This window comes from Anolis carolinensis, chromosome 2, assembly GCF_035594765.1.
Source record: "Anolis carolinensis isolate JA03-04 chromosome 2, rAnoCar3.1.pri, whole genome shotgun sequence".
In the NCBI taxonomy this organism is placed as follows: Eukaryota; Metazoa; Chordata; class Lepidosauria; order Squamata; family Dactyloidae; genus Anolis; species Anolis carolinensis.
Window position 1 is genome coordinate 244,978,368 of NC_085842.1, and position 17,691 is coordinate 244,996,058.

The following is a 17,691-nucleotide window of genomic DNA, read 5'->3' on the forward strand; positions in this document are numbered from 1 at the left end:
TAGAAATCCCAATGTAAGAGAGAAACTGGCTACTCTCATGTGTTTGAATGGTCTCATTAAATAAAATTAGGATAAATAGCAAAATTTTATTGTGTCAGAAGCAAATTGAGAACATATTGCAAGTCACTTGAGAGAATTGGCTGTCTACAGAGATGTTGCCCAGGGGACGTCCGGATGTTCTATCATCCTGCCGGGATGCTTCTCTCGTGTCCCCACAAGCTAGGGCTGACAGATGGGAGCTTACCCCGTATCGAGGATTCAAATTGCCAACCTCCAGGTCAGCACAGGGGTTTAACCCAGACGTGAGCTAATGAAGGCCCGGGAGCCGGATGCGACCCCCTGGGCACTTACCTCAGGCCCTCCTCATTTTCCCTGACCTTTTTGCATAAGGACACAGTGGCCCGCCATGTTCTTATGCCAAAAAGATGAGCCAAGAAGGCATGTAACACATGAGAGCCCTCTGGAGTGATCTCAGCCACTGTGTGTCTCATCCTCCTTCCGGCATAAGGACGGTGTGAGCGACCCCATCCTCAAGGAAGGCACGCAGTGGCTGAGAGCCCTCTGGAGCACACTCAGCCATTGCCTGTCTCGCCTTCCTCCCAGCATAATGCCAGGAGGACAGCCCAAGGATCGGGGGGGGGGGGAGGAGGATGGGAAAACAGAGACAAACAGCAGTGGGTTTACTAGAATCGGAACTTGAAAAATTACATTTTAAAATGATGGCTATCATAAGCTATCAGCCAGCACAACCAAAACCAAAGATGTAGTTTTGCCAGGTGCTGACTGAAACCACGATTTGGACATGGACAGCAAATCTATATGTTCTCTCTTTATAGATGACTCCATCCCTATTACTTGATAAGCACTATGGTAGTTATAGTTTTGTATGTTTTCTGAACTTGGAACCAAAACTAGAAATCTCAATTTATTTCTGGTTTGACGCACAAAAGCAGCAACCGCCATTATCACCTCCACTGCCATGGCAAACCACATTTAATGCAAAATCAGAAAGTAGAGAAGGAAGCCAACAATGCAGATGGAAAAAAGAGTGAATGTGTTTCATGGGCTTGTTTCTCACCCACCACACCAGGAGAAGCAGAACATCTTCCTTAGGTTTCAAACTGCTCTGCACTGTACTCTTCATACACCACTAGAGTAGTTCCACAGTAATTCATTCACTCATTTTTGGAAGATAAAGCAGGTAAGAAAAAGTGGATGAAGGGAAAAACATAATCACAGACCCAATTTCGCTCTTAACTAGTTAATTGAAATGAACATAGGAAAAGGAAGTCAGACTTTCCTGTCCCTAAGAAGTGGAAACATTATAAAGACAGCTATGTTTCACTAGACTATTCAATATGAAATGGGGGTTCATTTCACCTTCACACACCTAATTATACATTTGTTCTCTTCCTGTCAAACCCTTTGGACTCACTATTTTTTGGAAGTGGTGCCATTTCCTCTGCATTCCGTTTTAGAAATCTGAATCTGCCATGCTTTTTGTGACAATTTTTTTAAAAAAAAAATTACCTAGGGAGAGGGAGACATTTTTATGTGTGCATTGGCCTTAAAATGGATCAAAGCCAAAATATGAAGCTGAAATCAGAAAAAAATTACCAGAGAAAATCAGGGTGAAAGAAACAGCACAAGAGATGTTCCTTTCATGTTGTTGACGTGGCACGCTTAAAAAGGAACGAAGGGCTTAGACAGGAAAGGTATTATGTAAGTGCTGGAGGGGCAAGGGTTACTACCAAAAGGTTTGCATAACAGCTCCAGAAGGCTCCAGATGGTGCACTGATCAGACACAGGTAACTCATTTTTGAAAATCTACTGTAAAGTTCTATTTTACAAACAGCAAAAGAAAGTGAAAAAACACCAGCTATTCAACCTTCATACATACTGCAGAAACGCCAAACAAACAAAGGCATCTTTTTTAACCTGTGCATAAGTCCCACTGCAGACCACACCATTCCATGTGGTAACATTAACACAGTCTGGATGTCGAATCAGGTAGTTATCCATTCTACCAACGTAGGTGTCCTTGTATCCAGTCACAGATCCATCCACATCATGAAATATTGAGTTTTTGTCACCATCAAGATCAGACTCCTCAAACCAAGGGCCAGGCTTGCCAAAAAACACTTTCAAAGAAACCTTGAAAAGGAGGAAGAAAATTAGTATCTTCACATTAATTTGTCCACTGTTATCTTCAAGCAGGTATCCTTTTCTCATCTGGGAAGAACTTCAAGCCAAAAAACTTACATTTTCACCAAATTTTACAAGAGATATATTGTTTTGAGGTGTAATTTGCCAGGTGTTTTTCATCAGGAACGCAATTGCACTAGTGAATCTGTCTGGTGTTGGCACAAAATTGCTGAAAGTGCATTTGGTGAGGCAAATAGGTCCATCATAAATCTGAAAGCCTCGAATTGGAAAAGTCCTGCGAAAAGCAGATTTTTAGAAATATAATATTTGCAAGGATAAGTCTTATGAAAAGCATATACTGTATTTATATCACAAAATACAATTCTAGCATCTCAAATATCTCTGATAACAAAGATTTACAGACTAAGCAGACAAAAACTAAATGGATGTTATGGTCTCTTCTGTGACATTTGCCATATGGAGCAGCTGTTCAACAGACGTTACATGAGTTTCCAGTGTTGGATATTCTAAGCATGAGTGAAAGACCTGCTTTACCTAGTCACTATTTTAAATTATTTTCCTGGTTGTTGGCATTATGAATACTTTTTGATTTTAAACTGATTATTTTTAATAATGGTACAGTTTTACTTCTTTGCTATTTTTTAGTAATTAGTTAATTGTTATTTTTAATGGAGCCCCCACTGGTGCAGTAGATTAAACTGCTGAACTGCTGAACTTGCTGATCAAAAGGTTGGCAGTGCGAATCCAAAGAGTGGGGTGAGCTTCCACTGTTAGCCCCAGCTTCTGCCAATCTAGCAGTTCAAAAACATGCAAATGTAAGTAGATCAATGGGTACCACTCCGATGGTATGATAACGGTGCTCCATGCAGTCATGCCAGCCACATGACCTTGGAGGTGTCTACAGACAATGCTGGCTCTTCGGCTTAGAAATAGAGATGAGCACCAACCCCCAGAGTCGGACACGACTAGACTTAATGTCAGGGGAAAACCTTTACCTCATGATTTTTAATATACGTTATTACCACCTTTCTTTTAAGGAAACAAAATGCTCTGATAAAATAACTAATACATTACTAAAGAGAAAGTCCCACTGAATAAAGTAAGAGTTACTTTTGAGTAAAGGCATATGATCAAACTGTTAAAAAGTGATTACTTGAAAACAATACAATAGCTTTTATATTATCATAAATGTTATACTATGAAGACAATATTCAGGCATTATATTTGTAATGGAAGATTTAAAAACATACAATTATTTACTCAGTCCAGACTGTATTTAAATTCTATTCCTTCTTTATGCAAACCTCAAAAGAGACAGCATGATATTTTTAATGAAACTGCTTCAAAAATCTTTATTTAAGAGTAGAAGTTCCCTCTGACTTGTTAATGAATTCTACCTTTATTCTTCCCACTCTGATTGCCTTAAGGGCAAGAGCTCACAGCCGAATCCCTTCAGTTGGTTAAATTGGAAAGCAGAGAAAAATACTGAAGGCAAAAGGTATCAATTAGTAAGTAGGTTTTAGTCTAGAGTTTGGACTAGATTTTCCTCTCCGACATTAGTCACCGCCAGTCTGCCATTCAGATCAATACAGGATTTTCAGTACTGCTAAGTCATATATTTATTTACTTACAATATTTATTCAACACACAACAGCCACTAGTGACATTTGAAAGTAAAAGGTATAAATGTAACAAGGAGTACTACATAAATGAGGTGTAAGATCAACAGCAGCATAAAGAGAGAAATTAATAGTGCAAAATAAAAATAAATCACTCTAAGTCTAAAAACAATGGGAAAATAAAAACATTGTCCAAAGAAATTTACTTGATACTAAAGTGAGAGATAAACAGTTTCTTCTGGGTGTCTGGGAGGCATTTTCACCTTTTTCTGGCTTTTGGGCCATAATGTGATCCCCATACCATGCTGATTTTTTTTTTTTTTTGCTTTCAGCCATATGATGACTGAAAGCCTCAGATGTACTTATTTTGTGAATTACATATTACACACACACACACATCTGTTTCAGGGTAGAAATAAACTGATTTTAGAAACAGGAAGCTCAATAATGGTTTCAAGGCTATCTCAGCCATTCTGGAACAGCCTTGAAATGACAAACTGCACCCCTGAGGTTCTGTGGCCATTATCTGCAATGTAAGCAGCAGACAAACCTTCTGGGTAGCACCTGATAAAGAGTGTGTGTCTAATAAAAAGCCTGTTTCTAATGTTCGCTTATTGTACGCCATGGTTCAGAAGATTATGTTAAAGCAGTGGTTCCCAACCTGTGTGTCCCTAGGTGTTTTGGCCTACAGCTCCCAGAAATCCCAGGCAGTTTATCAGCTGTTAGGATTTCTGGGAGCTGAAGGCCAAAACATCTGGGGACCCATAGGTTGAGAACCACTGCCTTAAAGCATGGTGAAAAAGAAATACCCATGAGGCAATCCTTCAAGTTACATGCGCTCAAGTTATTTAGGACTTAAAGGTAAATGGCAGCACTTAGAACTCAGCTTGGAAATTGACTGAAAGTACTGATATAAGGAGCCCCGGTGGCACAGTGTGTTAAAGCACTGAGCTGCTGAACTTGCAGACCGAAAACTCCCAGGTTCAAATCCCGGGAGCGGAATGAGCGCCCGCTGTTGCTCCAGCTTCTGCCAACCTAGCAGTTCGAAAACGTGCTAATGATCAATAGGTACCGCTCCGGCGCTCCATGCAGTCATGCCGACCTTGGAGGTGTCTACGGACAACGCCGGCTCTTCGGCTTAGAAATGGAGATGAGCACCAACCCCCAGATTCAGACATGACTGGACTTAACATCAGGGGAAACCTTTACCTTTACTGATATAATAAGATCATTCAAATACATGGGTTTGTTACTTCAGAACATTAATTTACAAAGAGATCTTGTAACATCTTACAAACTGACTGAGAGAACTAAGTTGGAAGCATAAGGTTTTGAGGACTACATCTATGCATCTGAAGAAGTAGCTTAGTCTATGAAAGCGAATACTACCAACTTCGTTCTCTCAGTTATTCTCTAAGGTGATACAAGATCCCTTTGCAAAATAATAGGCCATATCAGCCATAACAATCTTGCTGCTTTGATCTGGACTAACTGAAGTCTCCAGATCATTTTCAAATGCACTCCAATGTAAAACACATTGCAGTAATCCCAGTGGAAGTGTGGCTAACCAGAGAGCTGTTTCTTTTGAAACAGTCACCACCACCAGTGTTATACATCAAAACAGACAAAAGGAACTCAAAGAATTTTACACTATATACCTACCGATTTCTAGGCAGAGTGCGTGTTCTGTTGTTTACTCCTCCAGTACCCCAGTATTTGTTTTGGCCTCCTGGATAGCCATAATTCTTGCTTTCTCCAACAAATAAAGAGTCTGAGACTTGCTGGCTGGATCCTTCATCACTTGGGAAGCTTCCATCACTATGGAAAATAAAGCCAGGGATCACTTACAATAGTAATGGTGAAACAGTAATTGCAGTTGTAATTGTGACCATGTACTCTGTCTCAATCTCCCTTGGGGAAAGTAGAGATATAAATAGTATTAATATATGTAAATAGATGTGCAATAAGCATGACTCACGTCAAACAATTAAGATCAAGCAACACTAACCTGGCAAAAGTTAAACCTATTCCATTGTCAGCAAACCTAGGAGAGAGGAAAATACACATTTCAGAAAGAGGTTTTGATTATCTAAACATCACGAGAAAACACAAACCTACCCTTTTATAGAAGGATGCTTCGAACCACTCCTATTTTAAAGAAAAAAATGTTGCAGGGCCGTGATCTGGACAGGACACATATCCTAAATCAGGGCCTTGGTTATTCTTCCCCAAACATCCAAATTAAGTTTCCCAGCTAAAGCATACCGCTTTAAAATTATACAGTGTGTTTATTACCCTATGCTCTCAAATGAGCCACAGAACAAATATTTTATTTGGATGGGACATACCAGCTATAGCACAGCTAATATATTGCAAGCCATGACATTGTGGTGACATCAGAATAGAGCAAATCTTTAGGGACGACTCAAAACCCTGGGCAGATGTTTGCCTGTACTTAGGGATGGTTGAAATTAAGAAATGAGCCTCCATGTCACACACACTGACTTTGACTGCCATCACATATTGAGGAATAGATCTTTTCTTCAATCTGAGGATCTTTTTTACTTACTCAGCGGGGTCAGGGACTAAGGATGTGGGCTGGAGCATGCATGAGTCATGGACATTTTTTTTCTATGCTTTAAACTGTACAGTTACAATTCATACAAGATCTTCTTTGTTGAAAGCAATATGAATGCTTCTTTTCAAGGTAAAGGTGTCCTTAATTCCCTGAACTGATGTATGTTTTGAGAAAGACGTCCCTTTGAATTAACTGGCATTTATGACCACATCACATTTATTATTCATTTTGTTGTTTTACTTTGTTTCATTCTGCTTTATGCACAGGAATGTAGCAGAGCTTGCCTTCTCAGACGTAAGTAGCTCTGAGGTCAGCAAGAGGTACTTCCAGGTATGTGTGTTCGGGATTGCAAGCCAATCTCTCAGGTTTCAACTCTATACTCATTTGCTTATGAGTAAGCACAGTGGGCTTCACTCATGGGAAAATATGCATTAGATAATATTGCTTGCAGAATGAGAGGGGAAAGTTCAAGAACAAAAGGAAATCATAAAGAAAAAAAATACTTTACAGAAGTTTCTTTCAGAGGTCTAGAAGTGGCTACAAGGAAGCTCTAAAGGAGGGCAGTTTGTCCTGAAGGGTAAAATTCCCATCCATGTCATTCCATTTCTTTGCACAAATCAATGGCTCAATAACTCACACTAAGCTTAAATACTTGTTATCTGTACATTACCTCAAGTCAGAATTACAAAGTTTCCCCAGTACGGTCAGCTTTTGCAGGTCCGTTCAAAAGAAAGACATAAAGATGGTATTTGCATTTGGGCACTCACCCTGAGTTCTGGATGATGATATCTCCTCCTCTGACCCAGGCACCGTGGTCATTGTTTTTATAAGCAATTAGCCTGTCTATGAGAGCAGCAACCCGGGGTTTCTCTGGATTTGCATCCTGGTGAGGTCGAAACCTTGTAATTGAAAAAGAGAGAGAGAAATGACTGCATATGTGCAAATCTTTTATATGAATTTGAATTATTAAAACTACTGCTATGCAAGCACACATATTAAAAGTAAATCAGCTCTAGAACAGTATGAATCATGAAGTTGTTGTGTGTGTGGTGTGTTCACACTGGACTCAGGTCTTGCCACAGATAACATGTGGCCTTCCAGGTGTTTCTTGATTCCCATGTTTCCTGCCCACTAATCATGAAAGCTAGGGCTACTGGGAGTTGGAATCCAACAACAACATTCTCTATCCTGATTTAAAGTATGGCTAAATTTCTTAACACAAAGAGATCCTGCAGTCATTTCAAAAGACAAAAAACCAAAAAACATACACAGAGTGATGCTTCAGTTCTTGAGAGACATTCATTTCCTCCCTTTTAGAGTCGTCTACCTTTTCTTTTCAAGAAGTAATAGAGCTGGAAGTCATTGATTGCCAGCTAACCCCTCTGCAGAGAGTGTTCAGTAGTCATTCTAGTGGCTTTTCATAACTATACCATGGCAAATGAGTGTACAGAGACATAGCACAGTGTGATCCAATGCAGAATTTAAGTCCTTGACAATGGAATAGTTGGAACACTGACCGCTTTTATACACATTTCACTCAACAGCAATTACAATTCAACAGGCAGATCAGACCAAAAACTGAATGAAACAGGAGGTGTCAGACCTACAAATGCACTTTAACAACAGTCTTAGGTTGGGTACAGGAGGTTCATGAAACTTGTTGATAACTGTATTGTTTGAAGGCAGCCAATAAACAATACATGCATCCTCTGATTATTTGATGGATTAGGGACCATGGCGCTGTTAAAAGTGTGTATGTTGAAAAGTGGAACCTGTTGATTTTTTAGATTGCAAATGCAAGATAGGACACAAGATGGCACTGAGCCTACTGAGAGAGAGAGAAAACAGTGTGTTGAGCAGACCTAAAGAAAAAGAACCAGCATGTTTAGTAGTCTGTGAGAGGGAAAAACCAGTGTGCCAAAAAGAGGCACACAGTACGGTATATGGGTATAATTTAGATCTGTTCAAACAGCAGAATGCCAGGAAACAAATAACTAAAAAAAGGAGATGCTTGTATTGAAATTCTAGACATATTGACAATGTCTATCCACAACAATCATGCAGAATGTGTTGTTTTACCTTGCATTATTATCCAATGACAGATACTCCCTTTTATCTGCAGCACTTGCATTGGTCGTTTTAACACCTTTGTCAATGAATAAACCAGCCTGTAATAATGAAAGAGGACAAATTAGCCCTCCCTGTAATTAAGAGTGTGTGTATACACCTTATAACACCATCAAACCATCATCAGTTTATTTGTCATTTCCTTGGGAAAGACACACACTCTCAACTTCTGCAGAAGGCAGAAGCAAATTTCCTCTAAACAAATTTTGCCATGAAAGCCCTGTGACAGATTTGCCTTATGACTGCCATAGGACAAAGACAACAATAACAACAACAACAACACAATTGTGGTAGGTTTTCTGATTGAAGCATAGGGCGAATATTTGTTGTTGTTGCATGTCTCCAACATTGTACATATGTCATCCCTAATGTGAATCTATTACAGGGTTTTCTTGGCAAGATTTGCTAAGAGTTGGTCACCCAGAACATTTTCATGACCAAATGGGGATTTAAACTCTGCTCTCCAGAGTTGGAGCCCAATGTTCAGACTGCAATACCAGGCTGACTCTTTAGGGTTTAAACAAACAAAATAATTAAATACAGTGTTCCCTCACTTATCGCAGGGGTTCCGTTCCAGGACCTCCCATGATAAGTGGAAATCCATGAAGTAGGGACACTATTTTAATTTTAATATTTATACATTATTTTAATTGTTATGTGGCCTTTTTCCCCCTTGCAAGCCCCGGGGAGCTTGTGAACCCTTCCCTCCCAGCGCCGGCTGGGCCCTTGCTCCAGGCCCGCCATGTTGCTCTGTCTGCCTCTGCTCCTGCAGCCAGGGAACGCTGCTCCTGCCAGATGACTGAGCAAGGGAGGGTGGGTGAGAGAGTGAAGGTCTTCCCCGAGTCCCACCCCCTCTTCCAAGTCCTTCACTTTTCCCGGTGTGGTCCGGCTGGAGCGGTGGCAGAAGCCGGACCTGGGCGCCTCTTCCAGGCTCTTGCTGCCACTGCTGGCCTTCACTCTCTCACCCACCCTCCCATGCTCACTTATCTGGCTGGAGTAGCGTTCCTTCTTCTCTGGCTGCAGGAGCAGAGGCAGCCAGAGCAACATGGCGGGCCCAGCCGGCGCTGGTAGGGAAGGGTTCACTAGCTCCCCCGGGCTTGCAAGGGGGAGAAAGGCCACATAACAATTAAAATAATGTTTAAATATACCCCAGTTTCCCCGCAAAACAGCGAGTCCATGATAAGCAAACCACAAAGTAGCGGGGGAACACTGTACATCACTTTTATTTAACATTTCAAGCAAGAGACAATGGGCACAGTTAGAGAAGGTCGGCATCTTATTCTCCCTATATTCAGGATCTACTTATGCATGAAACCATTATTTGGAAAAACTGCAGTTGGAAGGACACCAAAAAATTCTGGAAGAACATCAAAAATGAACTGGAAAGATGACAATAACTACAAAGGATTATTCCAGTGCCAAGTTTCAATATTAATTAATTAATTTTAAAATGAATTTTAAAATAATAACAGTAGGAACAATTAAGAAGGAGGAAGAAAAAAATAAAATATTTTTGTTCTCTTGGTTTTGTATCTTTGACTACCTGGCCAGTCAGTCTTGAGGTTTTGATCTAACAGTTCACAATGACATCAGATTGTATTACAAATCTGTATTAATAAAAGCCACAAGGTTTAACAAATGTCCTTCATATGTCTTCCATTTTCCTTTCAATTCTGTTGAAATAAAAGCTCCAGATAATAGTTATCAAAACATGTGTACAAATCAGAGCTTGGGGAAGTTATTTTTTTAGACTTGAACTCTCAAAATTCCCCAGCTAGTAATGACTAAACGGTTTGAGAGATTCTGGAAGTGATAACCTCAAAAATCTTTTTCCAAGCATGTGTTATTTGCAGCTACACAGATGTTTATCAATATACATATAGCTAGTTCTCAAACAGCCACAGTAGCACAGCTGCTTGAATAACAGAATGTGGCTGCAATTCTATACATATTTAGTAGAGAGTAAGTTCCAGTGGAGCAGCAGGACTTTCTTATGTCTAAACAGGCGTAGGAATGTTGTGTGGGTTAAACTGTGACTTACCATTGGTGATTGCCTAATGTAAGCCTCATACATTTTTACTTAAACTGTAAACATACACAATTCACAGCTCATAACCTTGACTGTTTTACCTTAAAATTTGAGTGAACCTTGTTGTTATAAAAAATTCCTAGCGGTGTAAGTTCAGCTTTGGTTTCAGGAAATAATCCATGAGACTCTCCTGTGGGCACCTTGTGAAAAATATACCATATTCCAGTATCCTTGAAAGAAGAAAAGACAAAGAACCTTAGAAACTGATGATTTTGGAAGCCAATTCAGTGATCTCATTATAATCACTAAGAGCTTATTGCATGTTCAAGGTCGAGATCCACTCCACAGCAATTGCACGGATCAGACAGACACAGAAAATTGGATAGAAAATGGTCACAGCTTTATTTGGTTACAGCTGTAGACAGGATTGGTACATACATGGGTCTGGAACCAGGCACTGATCAACCTGCCCGTTGATCAATGAGCCCACCAGTCATGTCCACTGCCAGATCCCACAGGAATGGCCCAAGAAGGACCAGCCAGGAAAATTCCCAAACCTGGCCTCTCAGTCACCAGAGTGTGATCAGCACATTTGCCAACAGCCGGACAGGACCTCAAACCACACATCCCAAGTCCCTGGTAGGTACCCCCTCCAGAACTAATGTATGACATATTGGGCCCAAAAGGCCTACTGCTTTTGTGACTTTCTTATCAAAACTTGGTTGACTACTCAGAAAAGTGTTTAGATGTAATTAAGCAGGTCCCCATTTTCTGGAATCTGTAAACTTTTAAAATGTATTTTGGTTTCTGAAAATAAGCTCTGAATCTAATTTCTTGTTCCATTCTAAGACAAAAAGTCAGTGGCCCCGGAAAGCTGTCAATACATACCACCCATAAGACCAAATACTGCCTTTCTAAACTATTCAGATTAAAACATTTATAAATACCTGTTTCGTAAGGGACAATATTTCTAATGTAAAATTTTCTGCACAGAGAATTCAGATCCTTTGATGAACACATTCTTTTGTCATACCAGTTTAAATTTCTAAAGCAAAAAATCTCTAAGAAAAAACAACTCTCCCCCTCCAATCATTTTAAAATTACATTCAGCTTTCCACATTTGTTGGGATCAAGGGCACAGGACAGCTACACAAATGATAAGCCACTTATCTAGGTTGTCTAGTATGACTGTATGGTTAATTTCTGTTGAAAGTTGACCACAGAATCATGTTGGATGATCTAGAAATCCCTAGAAAGAACATTTTAATTAAATATGCTAAGTCAAATTAGCAAATGTGGAGGGCTGACTATACGTTGTTTTCTTGTAATAAAGAGCAAAAGAAAAGAAAATAGCTAAGGCAGTGCACCAGGAGCCTCACCTGTGATCCTGCAGCTACATTATTTATAAGGTGGTTGTTGGGATGAGCAATCCAAAATGTTGAAACAGCCCTGCAACAAATACGTAAAATACACTGATATATCACATGTGAAAATATTTCAAAATCCTTCAGTTTGGGAGGGAGGAAGAAAACATTTTTATTTGAGCAATAAAGTGTTCTTGGTTGGTGGAGGATGTTCTCTATGCATTCATCTGCAATGTCTAAAACTGTGCATGAACACACAATTCATTATCTGTCAACAAACAGATACTCTTATTTGGTGTTTATAAAGACAACAACTTTTTAATAATGATAAAGGAAATGAAGAAATTACACAGAAATTGTGCCTTCATGTTGCCTATCAGCTTTTGGTCACCCCATGAATTTCATAGAGGTTTCTTATAGGTGGATGAAAATATTTCTCTATACATTAATAGTATTTTAAAAGAATGTTAAAAAAACTAAATATTTTCTCTAAAGTAGAAATAATGTTTTGGTTCCAGAGAATCCAGAAACATAACATTTCTAGAAATGTTCCCATCCCCACTCCCAAACTAGAAAAGCGACACCAATCTATGCACTTGGAAAATGTCAGATGTTCTGACTACCTCACTACTTATCCCCTGTATTCAGCAAATGGCACTTTGCACCAGCTGAAACTATCCTTAAATGCAACCTAACACAGATTGTATTACTATACTTCAACTTGGATATCACTACTACACAGACAACAGAGTTACATAGTCTCAACATCAGATCATAGTTGGCAGGGATATACCATCCTGAGCTGGAAAAAATCACTCCTTGCCACCATTCCTAGCACAAGTTTCCCAGTCAGGGACCACTCCTCCCTGACTAGAATGGCAAAAAAGAGCTTAATCCATCCTGGGAGAATGTAAAAGAAGCAGTAACCTTCTCTACTCTCTCCCCCATAGCATTGCTTCTGGCCTTTCTAAATGCCTGGATAGAAAAATGACGGTGATAGCCAAAGATTGTTGGACATTTGAGATGGTGCTCGTTCTTTCCTGTCTCCAAAGAATGACTCTCAACTTATCAATGGGTCATTCCAAAATCCCTAATTTTGGCCCCAAAATCTGCCCTCTACTTAAACATGAGGTCAACTTATACATACATGAATATTTACAGTAAGTGGATCTTGGATCAGATCAAGCCCAAATTTTCCCTAGAAGCCAAGGGGACTAAACTGAAGTTATTGTACTTTGGCCACGTAACTGGAAGTCATGACTCACTAGAAAAGACAATAATGCTTGGTAAGTTAGAAGGCCATAGGACACAAGAAAGCCTGCATTACAAATGCATAAACTCAATCAAGAAAGCTACGACCCTGAGCAGCGCTGTTGATAGAGTGACTTGAAGTGTTTCAGTCACAGAATCACCATATATTGAAGTCAACTTGATGGCAGCTAACAGCAGTAACAACAACTTATTTTTGTATTTAAAGCTAGGGTATTTATACCCTGCTTGTCAATCACATGGGCTCTCAGAGCAGATTACAAATGGTTAATTTGACAGTTTCTTGCCCTCAGATTTGCAGTCGAACATTCCCTCATTTAGCCTACTACTCACATGCAGTCTGTGGCTGGTACTGGCTCATAGTTGCCATAGACATGGTCCTTGATGGCTATGCACATTGTGTTATTTCTGTCCGTTGGAAGCAGTGTGCCTGGTTTGGTGACTAGCCCCAGGTTATGAAACAGCGTATTTCTCTGTTCAATGCCATCCTCCAAGAAAAAACAATGGCCCAGTGTGTCATAGCCAATGGTGTCTTTTATCTGCAGAAATACATTTTTGTTACATCATTTCTATATGCCTATAATACATACTTGAAAAATGCATTACATTTTTACTAACTTTGCACAGCTGCAGTAAGACAAGAGACTTCAATGTTACCAATGCCATCGTTAAATAATGACCCATGCAGACCCTCAGAAATGCAAAGCCTTTTGAGATGAGGTTCAAATTCTGGCGCAATGCAAAACTATATTATATACATTAACAGGTGTGCCTATAGATATCTGGCAATAACCAGGGGAATTTATTTTAAAGGGTATATTAAACATTCTTCCAGAACAATTAAAAGAAAAATTGCCAAAGCTCAAATACTAACCTCATGTTATTCTAACTCTATTATCACTAGTGATTATGGGAACAAAATTGCCTCAGCAACCCAAACTGGTGCCTTTCCCACATATGTAGCCTTATCAACTAGTGGTGACCATGCAGTTTGCTTGATTTTAATGATTCTATGCAAAGCCTAATCCCATAAGGAAATTTCTAAACATGGTTAACACTTTCTTACAATACTCAGCCAGTACTTCATACAAGCAGGCAAATGAAATAGCAAGGTGCCCTGAAGGTTTAAGATTCCTAAGAACAACCAACTAGCAGGGTAAGAAGGACAGTGGGAAGCAGAATCAGTCAGTAAAAGCTAACCTCAAAAGTCACAGAAACCAAGAAAGCTCTGCTTAGGCAAAGTTAATTCTCATCTTCTGAATTCTCCCAATTCAGAGGAAACAACAATGGTGTAGTAACCAGGCTGTGCAGTCATGATAATTACATTTTATGGTCACAGAGATAAATATTAATAACCCTACATCAATCCTCTATTTAGAATAAAAGTGGTCAGATGTGCTTCACTAGCTTTTCCCTAAATGTGCAAATAATCCCTTCTCAGTTGTAAGTCTGATTAATACTGCCTGCCCAAGGGATCTGTAGCTTTATTTTTAACCATGGCTCAATATTGCAGTTTGGAGCCAATCCTGACAAGCATAACATTGGTGCAAAGACAATGCTAATCATGATGCAGTTTGGAGGAGGAGGAGGAAACAGAAAAACAGGAGAGAGATCCTGAAGCTTCTCTTCATCATATAATTAGACCATAAAGTGTTGTTATGCCTTCAACTCATTTTGTAAGGTTTTAAATCAAGGCTGCTGTAAATACAATCTTTCCCCCCATATAATTTTATTGCAAATATATAAGGAATGGGCACAAGAGTGAATATAGAACAGGGGAATTTTTAACATCTTACATCTTTGTCTTCATTGCTGTCATTCAGTTTTACAAAAGGAGACTGAAAAATAATGGGTTGGATCTGCCTTTAAGGAATGGAAGGAGCTTTATCCTGCATAGTTCTACCCAGTTTTTGAAAGATGTTCTCTCTCTTTCCCACATCTAACCCTATTTAGCAGGACCCCAAGATCTCTTGCAAGGAGGCTTGTGGAGTTAATATGGGAGAATGGTCTAGAAAGTCTATTTTAGCCTTTTCAATTGATCCAACCAAGTATACTTTTTCTTTCCAACTCCCATTTCTAAACAGTAATTTCCCATTATTTGTTATTCCTACCAGCAAGCCATTTGTTGCATGAACGGTAACACATCTCGAGAAACAATGATGAATTGAGAGGCCTTCTATGTAAGTCCTGTAGTTATACCCTCCTTTCTCATCCACATCATCACAACGGTGAAAATGAACAGGGTAGGCACCATACACCTGCTGACCCATTTGTTTAAGTTCCACGTAGGACAGATGAACAGATGTGAAATTCTTCATAATCTGGAAGAGCAGAAATGAGTAATTCAACCAAGTGCTTGTTAATTGCAGACTGACAATCTGTTGTGTATTCAACAACTCTATAGCAACAATGGGGAAAGTGTTGTAATCCTGTGTTGAAAACCAGAACAACAGGCAGATCACATGCCGTAGGTGAACAAAGTTCCAAGTTTGATCCCCATGAGCTCTAATAAAAAGGATGTCAGGCAAGAGACGCCAGAAGACCTGTTGCTAATCAAAGTGACAATAGTGGGTTAGAATGGGACTTTGCTTAAAAGCAGCTACTTGTATTCATAATTCAACAAACATTAGCAGTATTTTTTTAAAAAACCCTCATGGGCTTAGTATCTTATGCACTGACTGCATATAAAGGAAGGGCAGGCTGGCCACCACAACATTTCTACAGCAGCTATGGGATACACAAAAGGAAATTGAGAGGAAGTGATTAGTGTATTACTCCTACCTTGATATGTCCACCAAAAGTATCATAATTGAAGAATCGGCACTCTTTTCCTGTATAACAGGAATCTTCCATCTCTCCCTTTATTATGATGTTCCTGGTAAGAAGTCCAACCTCAGCTCTCATGTCCACTCCATCAATGATTTCTCCAATATGGTGGAACTGAGGAGTTTCTATTTCACAAAGAAAATACATGAAAGGAAAACAAGAATGTCAATTCTTCTCTATCACAAATATAGACAATCTGCCAACTTTCAAGAATTACTCTGGCTTTCATTTAATACAGAACTGTTTACTAACTGGCTCATAAGGATTTGGTGATCCGAAAAAATGACTGTCAGACAGCTGTGACACGGAGGAAACAATTCTTCCTTAAAACTCAGTTTCCCTCCATCTTTTACATCAAAAAGGAGAGCTGCAGGGTCATCCTGAAGCAACTCATTTATCATTTTGGATGTCAATTATTTTACATTTACTTTATACATTGCTGGGGCTATCAGTATTGTTAAAATCTTCTGTTTATTCATACTAAATGTTGCTGTGTGCATGTTTATATGGCAAGATGCACTTCCATGCCAATACTTTTTATTTACCTTTAACAATATCCTCAAAGCTGTCCTAGAAAAATAGCCAAAAAAATCTCTTTATGCTTTCTTTCCCTCTAACACACACACAACAGCTTTTTGTCCAAAAAGGAAACTTTCTCCGGATGTGGCAGCACAGCAACAACCTTGAGAAAGAGCAGACTAAAAAAGACAGAGGAAAGTTATTGCTGAAGCAGACGATTTGGGGAAAAAACAAAATGTACCAGAGACTGTGGAAAGGTTATAATGACAATGTTGATTTTCCCCCTACTAATTGATGCAACAATGATATACAAACAATGAATGGCAATTTTCAACTCATTTATCTACTAAGAGTAGATATGGAATCATTAGGTGAATAATAAGTAATAGGGTTTGTTTGTTTTTCTCTTCTTTCATTCCCACAGTTTCATATCATCACTCAGAGCTGTCTCTTTTAGACATATCACCATCATGAACAACATCTGCATAAAAAACTCAAGCTACTCCTATGAGCTATGCACCTGTAATCATAACAATTCTGGAAGAAAAATTGTATTATTGTCCTCCTCATTACATATGTGAAAAATAAGATGTTTTGTTTTTGTTTTTTTGTTTTTTTTTGGGGGGGGGGGCACTTCAAAGCCCCAAGGCTGCAAAGAGGAAAGAGACACATTCACATATATCTGTACTGAATTTACAATTTTCTGTCAAAGTGACACACCAAAATCTAAGTACCAGGAAAATGCTTCAAAGCCAGAATGCCACTACAGTTCTACCATCATATGACAATGCAGGATCTCAGGCATTGTTTTTTGTGCAGAAAAACACATGCAGCAAAACCACACATGGTATTTTAGTATGGGAAAATTGCAGAAGTTTTCATGCAGTCTGTGCAACTTTATACAAATGGCAAAATTTCACAAATTTCTACACAGCTTGACTGTAGATGTTTTTCAGAAAAATATAAACATTCAAAATGTGTGATTTCGACCCCATACCATATTTTCTACCTAAAACCCCACTCGTGTTCTGCTTAAATGCATTTTCTCCAAAGAAGCTGTTAGTGCTCAAAAATTGTGCAAATTATTCACAATGTAGAGAAGAAAATGCTAAAATTATTCACTCTTTCATGCATAACAAAATTAACTTATATCTAGGTCCCTACTGCAAATATTTAAATTAGGTACTATGAGGT

The 17,691-nt window shown here is 39.1% G+C and overlaps 1 protein-coding gene across 2 annotated transcripts in view; it reads right to left on the reverse strand.

Moving 5' to 3' along the window:
- Positions 1–17,691, reverse strand: part of cemip2 (cell migration inducing hyaluronidase 2) — an 81,704-nt gene that overhangs the window by 11,353 nt on the left and 52,660 nt on the right. For both annotated transcript variants that reach the window (XM_062971991.1, XM_003216483.4), the window contains exons 7-17: positions 15,934–16,103; positions 15,264–15,473; positions 13,486–13,691; positions 11,899–11,968; positions 10,621–10,749; positions 8,443–8,531; positions 7,131–7,262; positions 5,794–5,829; positions 5,448–5,603; positions 2,263–2,440; positions 1,939–2,154 (exon numbers count right to left, since the gene is read on the reverse strand). In XM_062971991.1, coding sequence (XP_062828061.1) covers positions 1,939–2,154; positions 2,263–2,440; positions 5,448–5,603; positions 5,794–5,829; positions 7,131–7,262; positions 8,443–8,531; positions 10,621–10,749; positions 11,899–11,968; positions 13,486–13,691; positions 15,264–15,473; positions 15,934–16,103 — 1,592 coding nt within the window. The remainder of the gene's footprint in view (positions 1–1,938; positions 2,155–2,262; positions 2,441–5,447; positions 5,604–5,793; positions 5,830–7,130; positions 7,263–8,442; positions 8,532–10,620; positions 10,750–11,898; positions 11,969–13,485; positions 13,692–15,263; positions 15,474–15,933; positions 16,104–17,691) is intronic.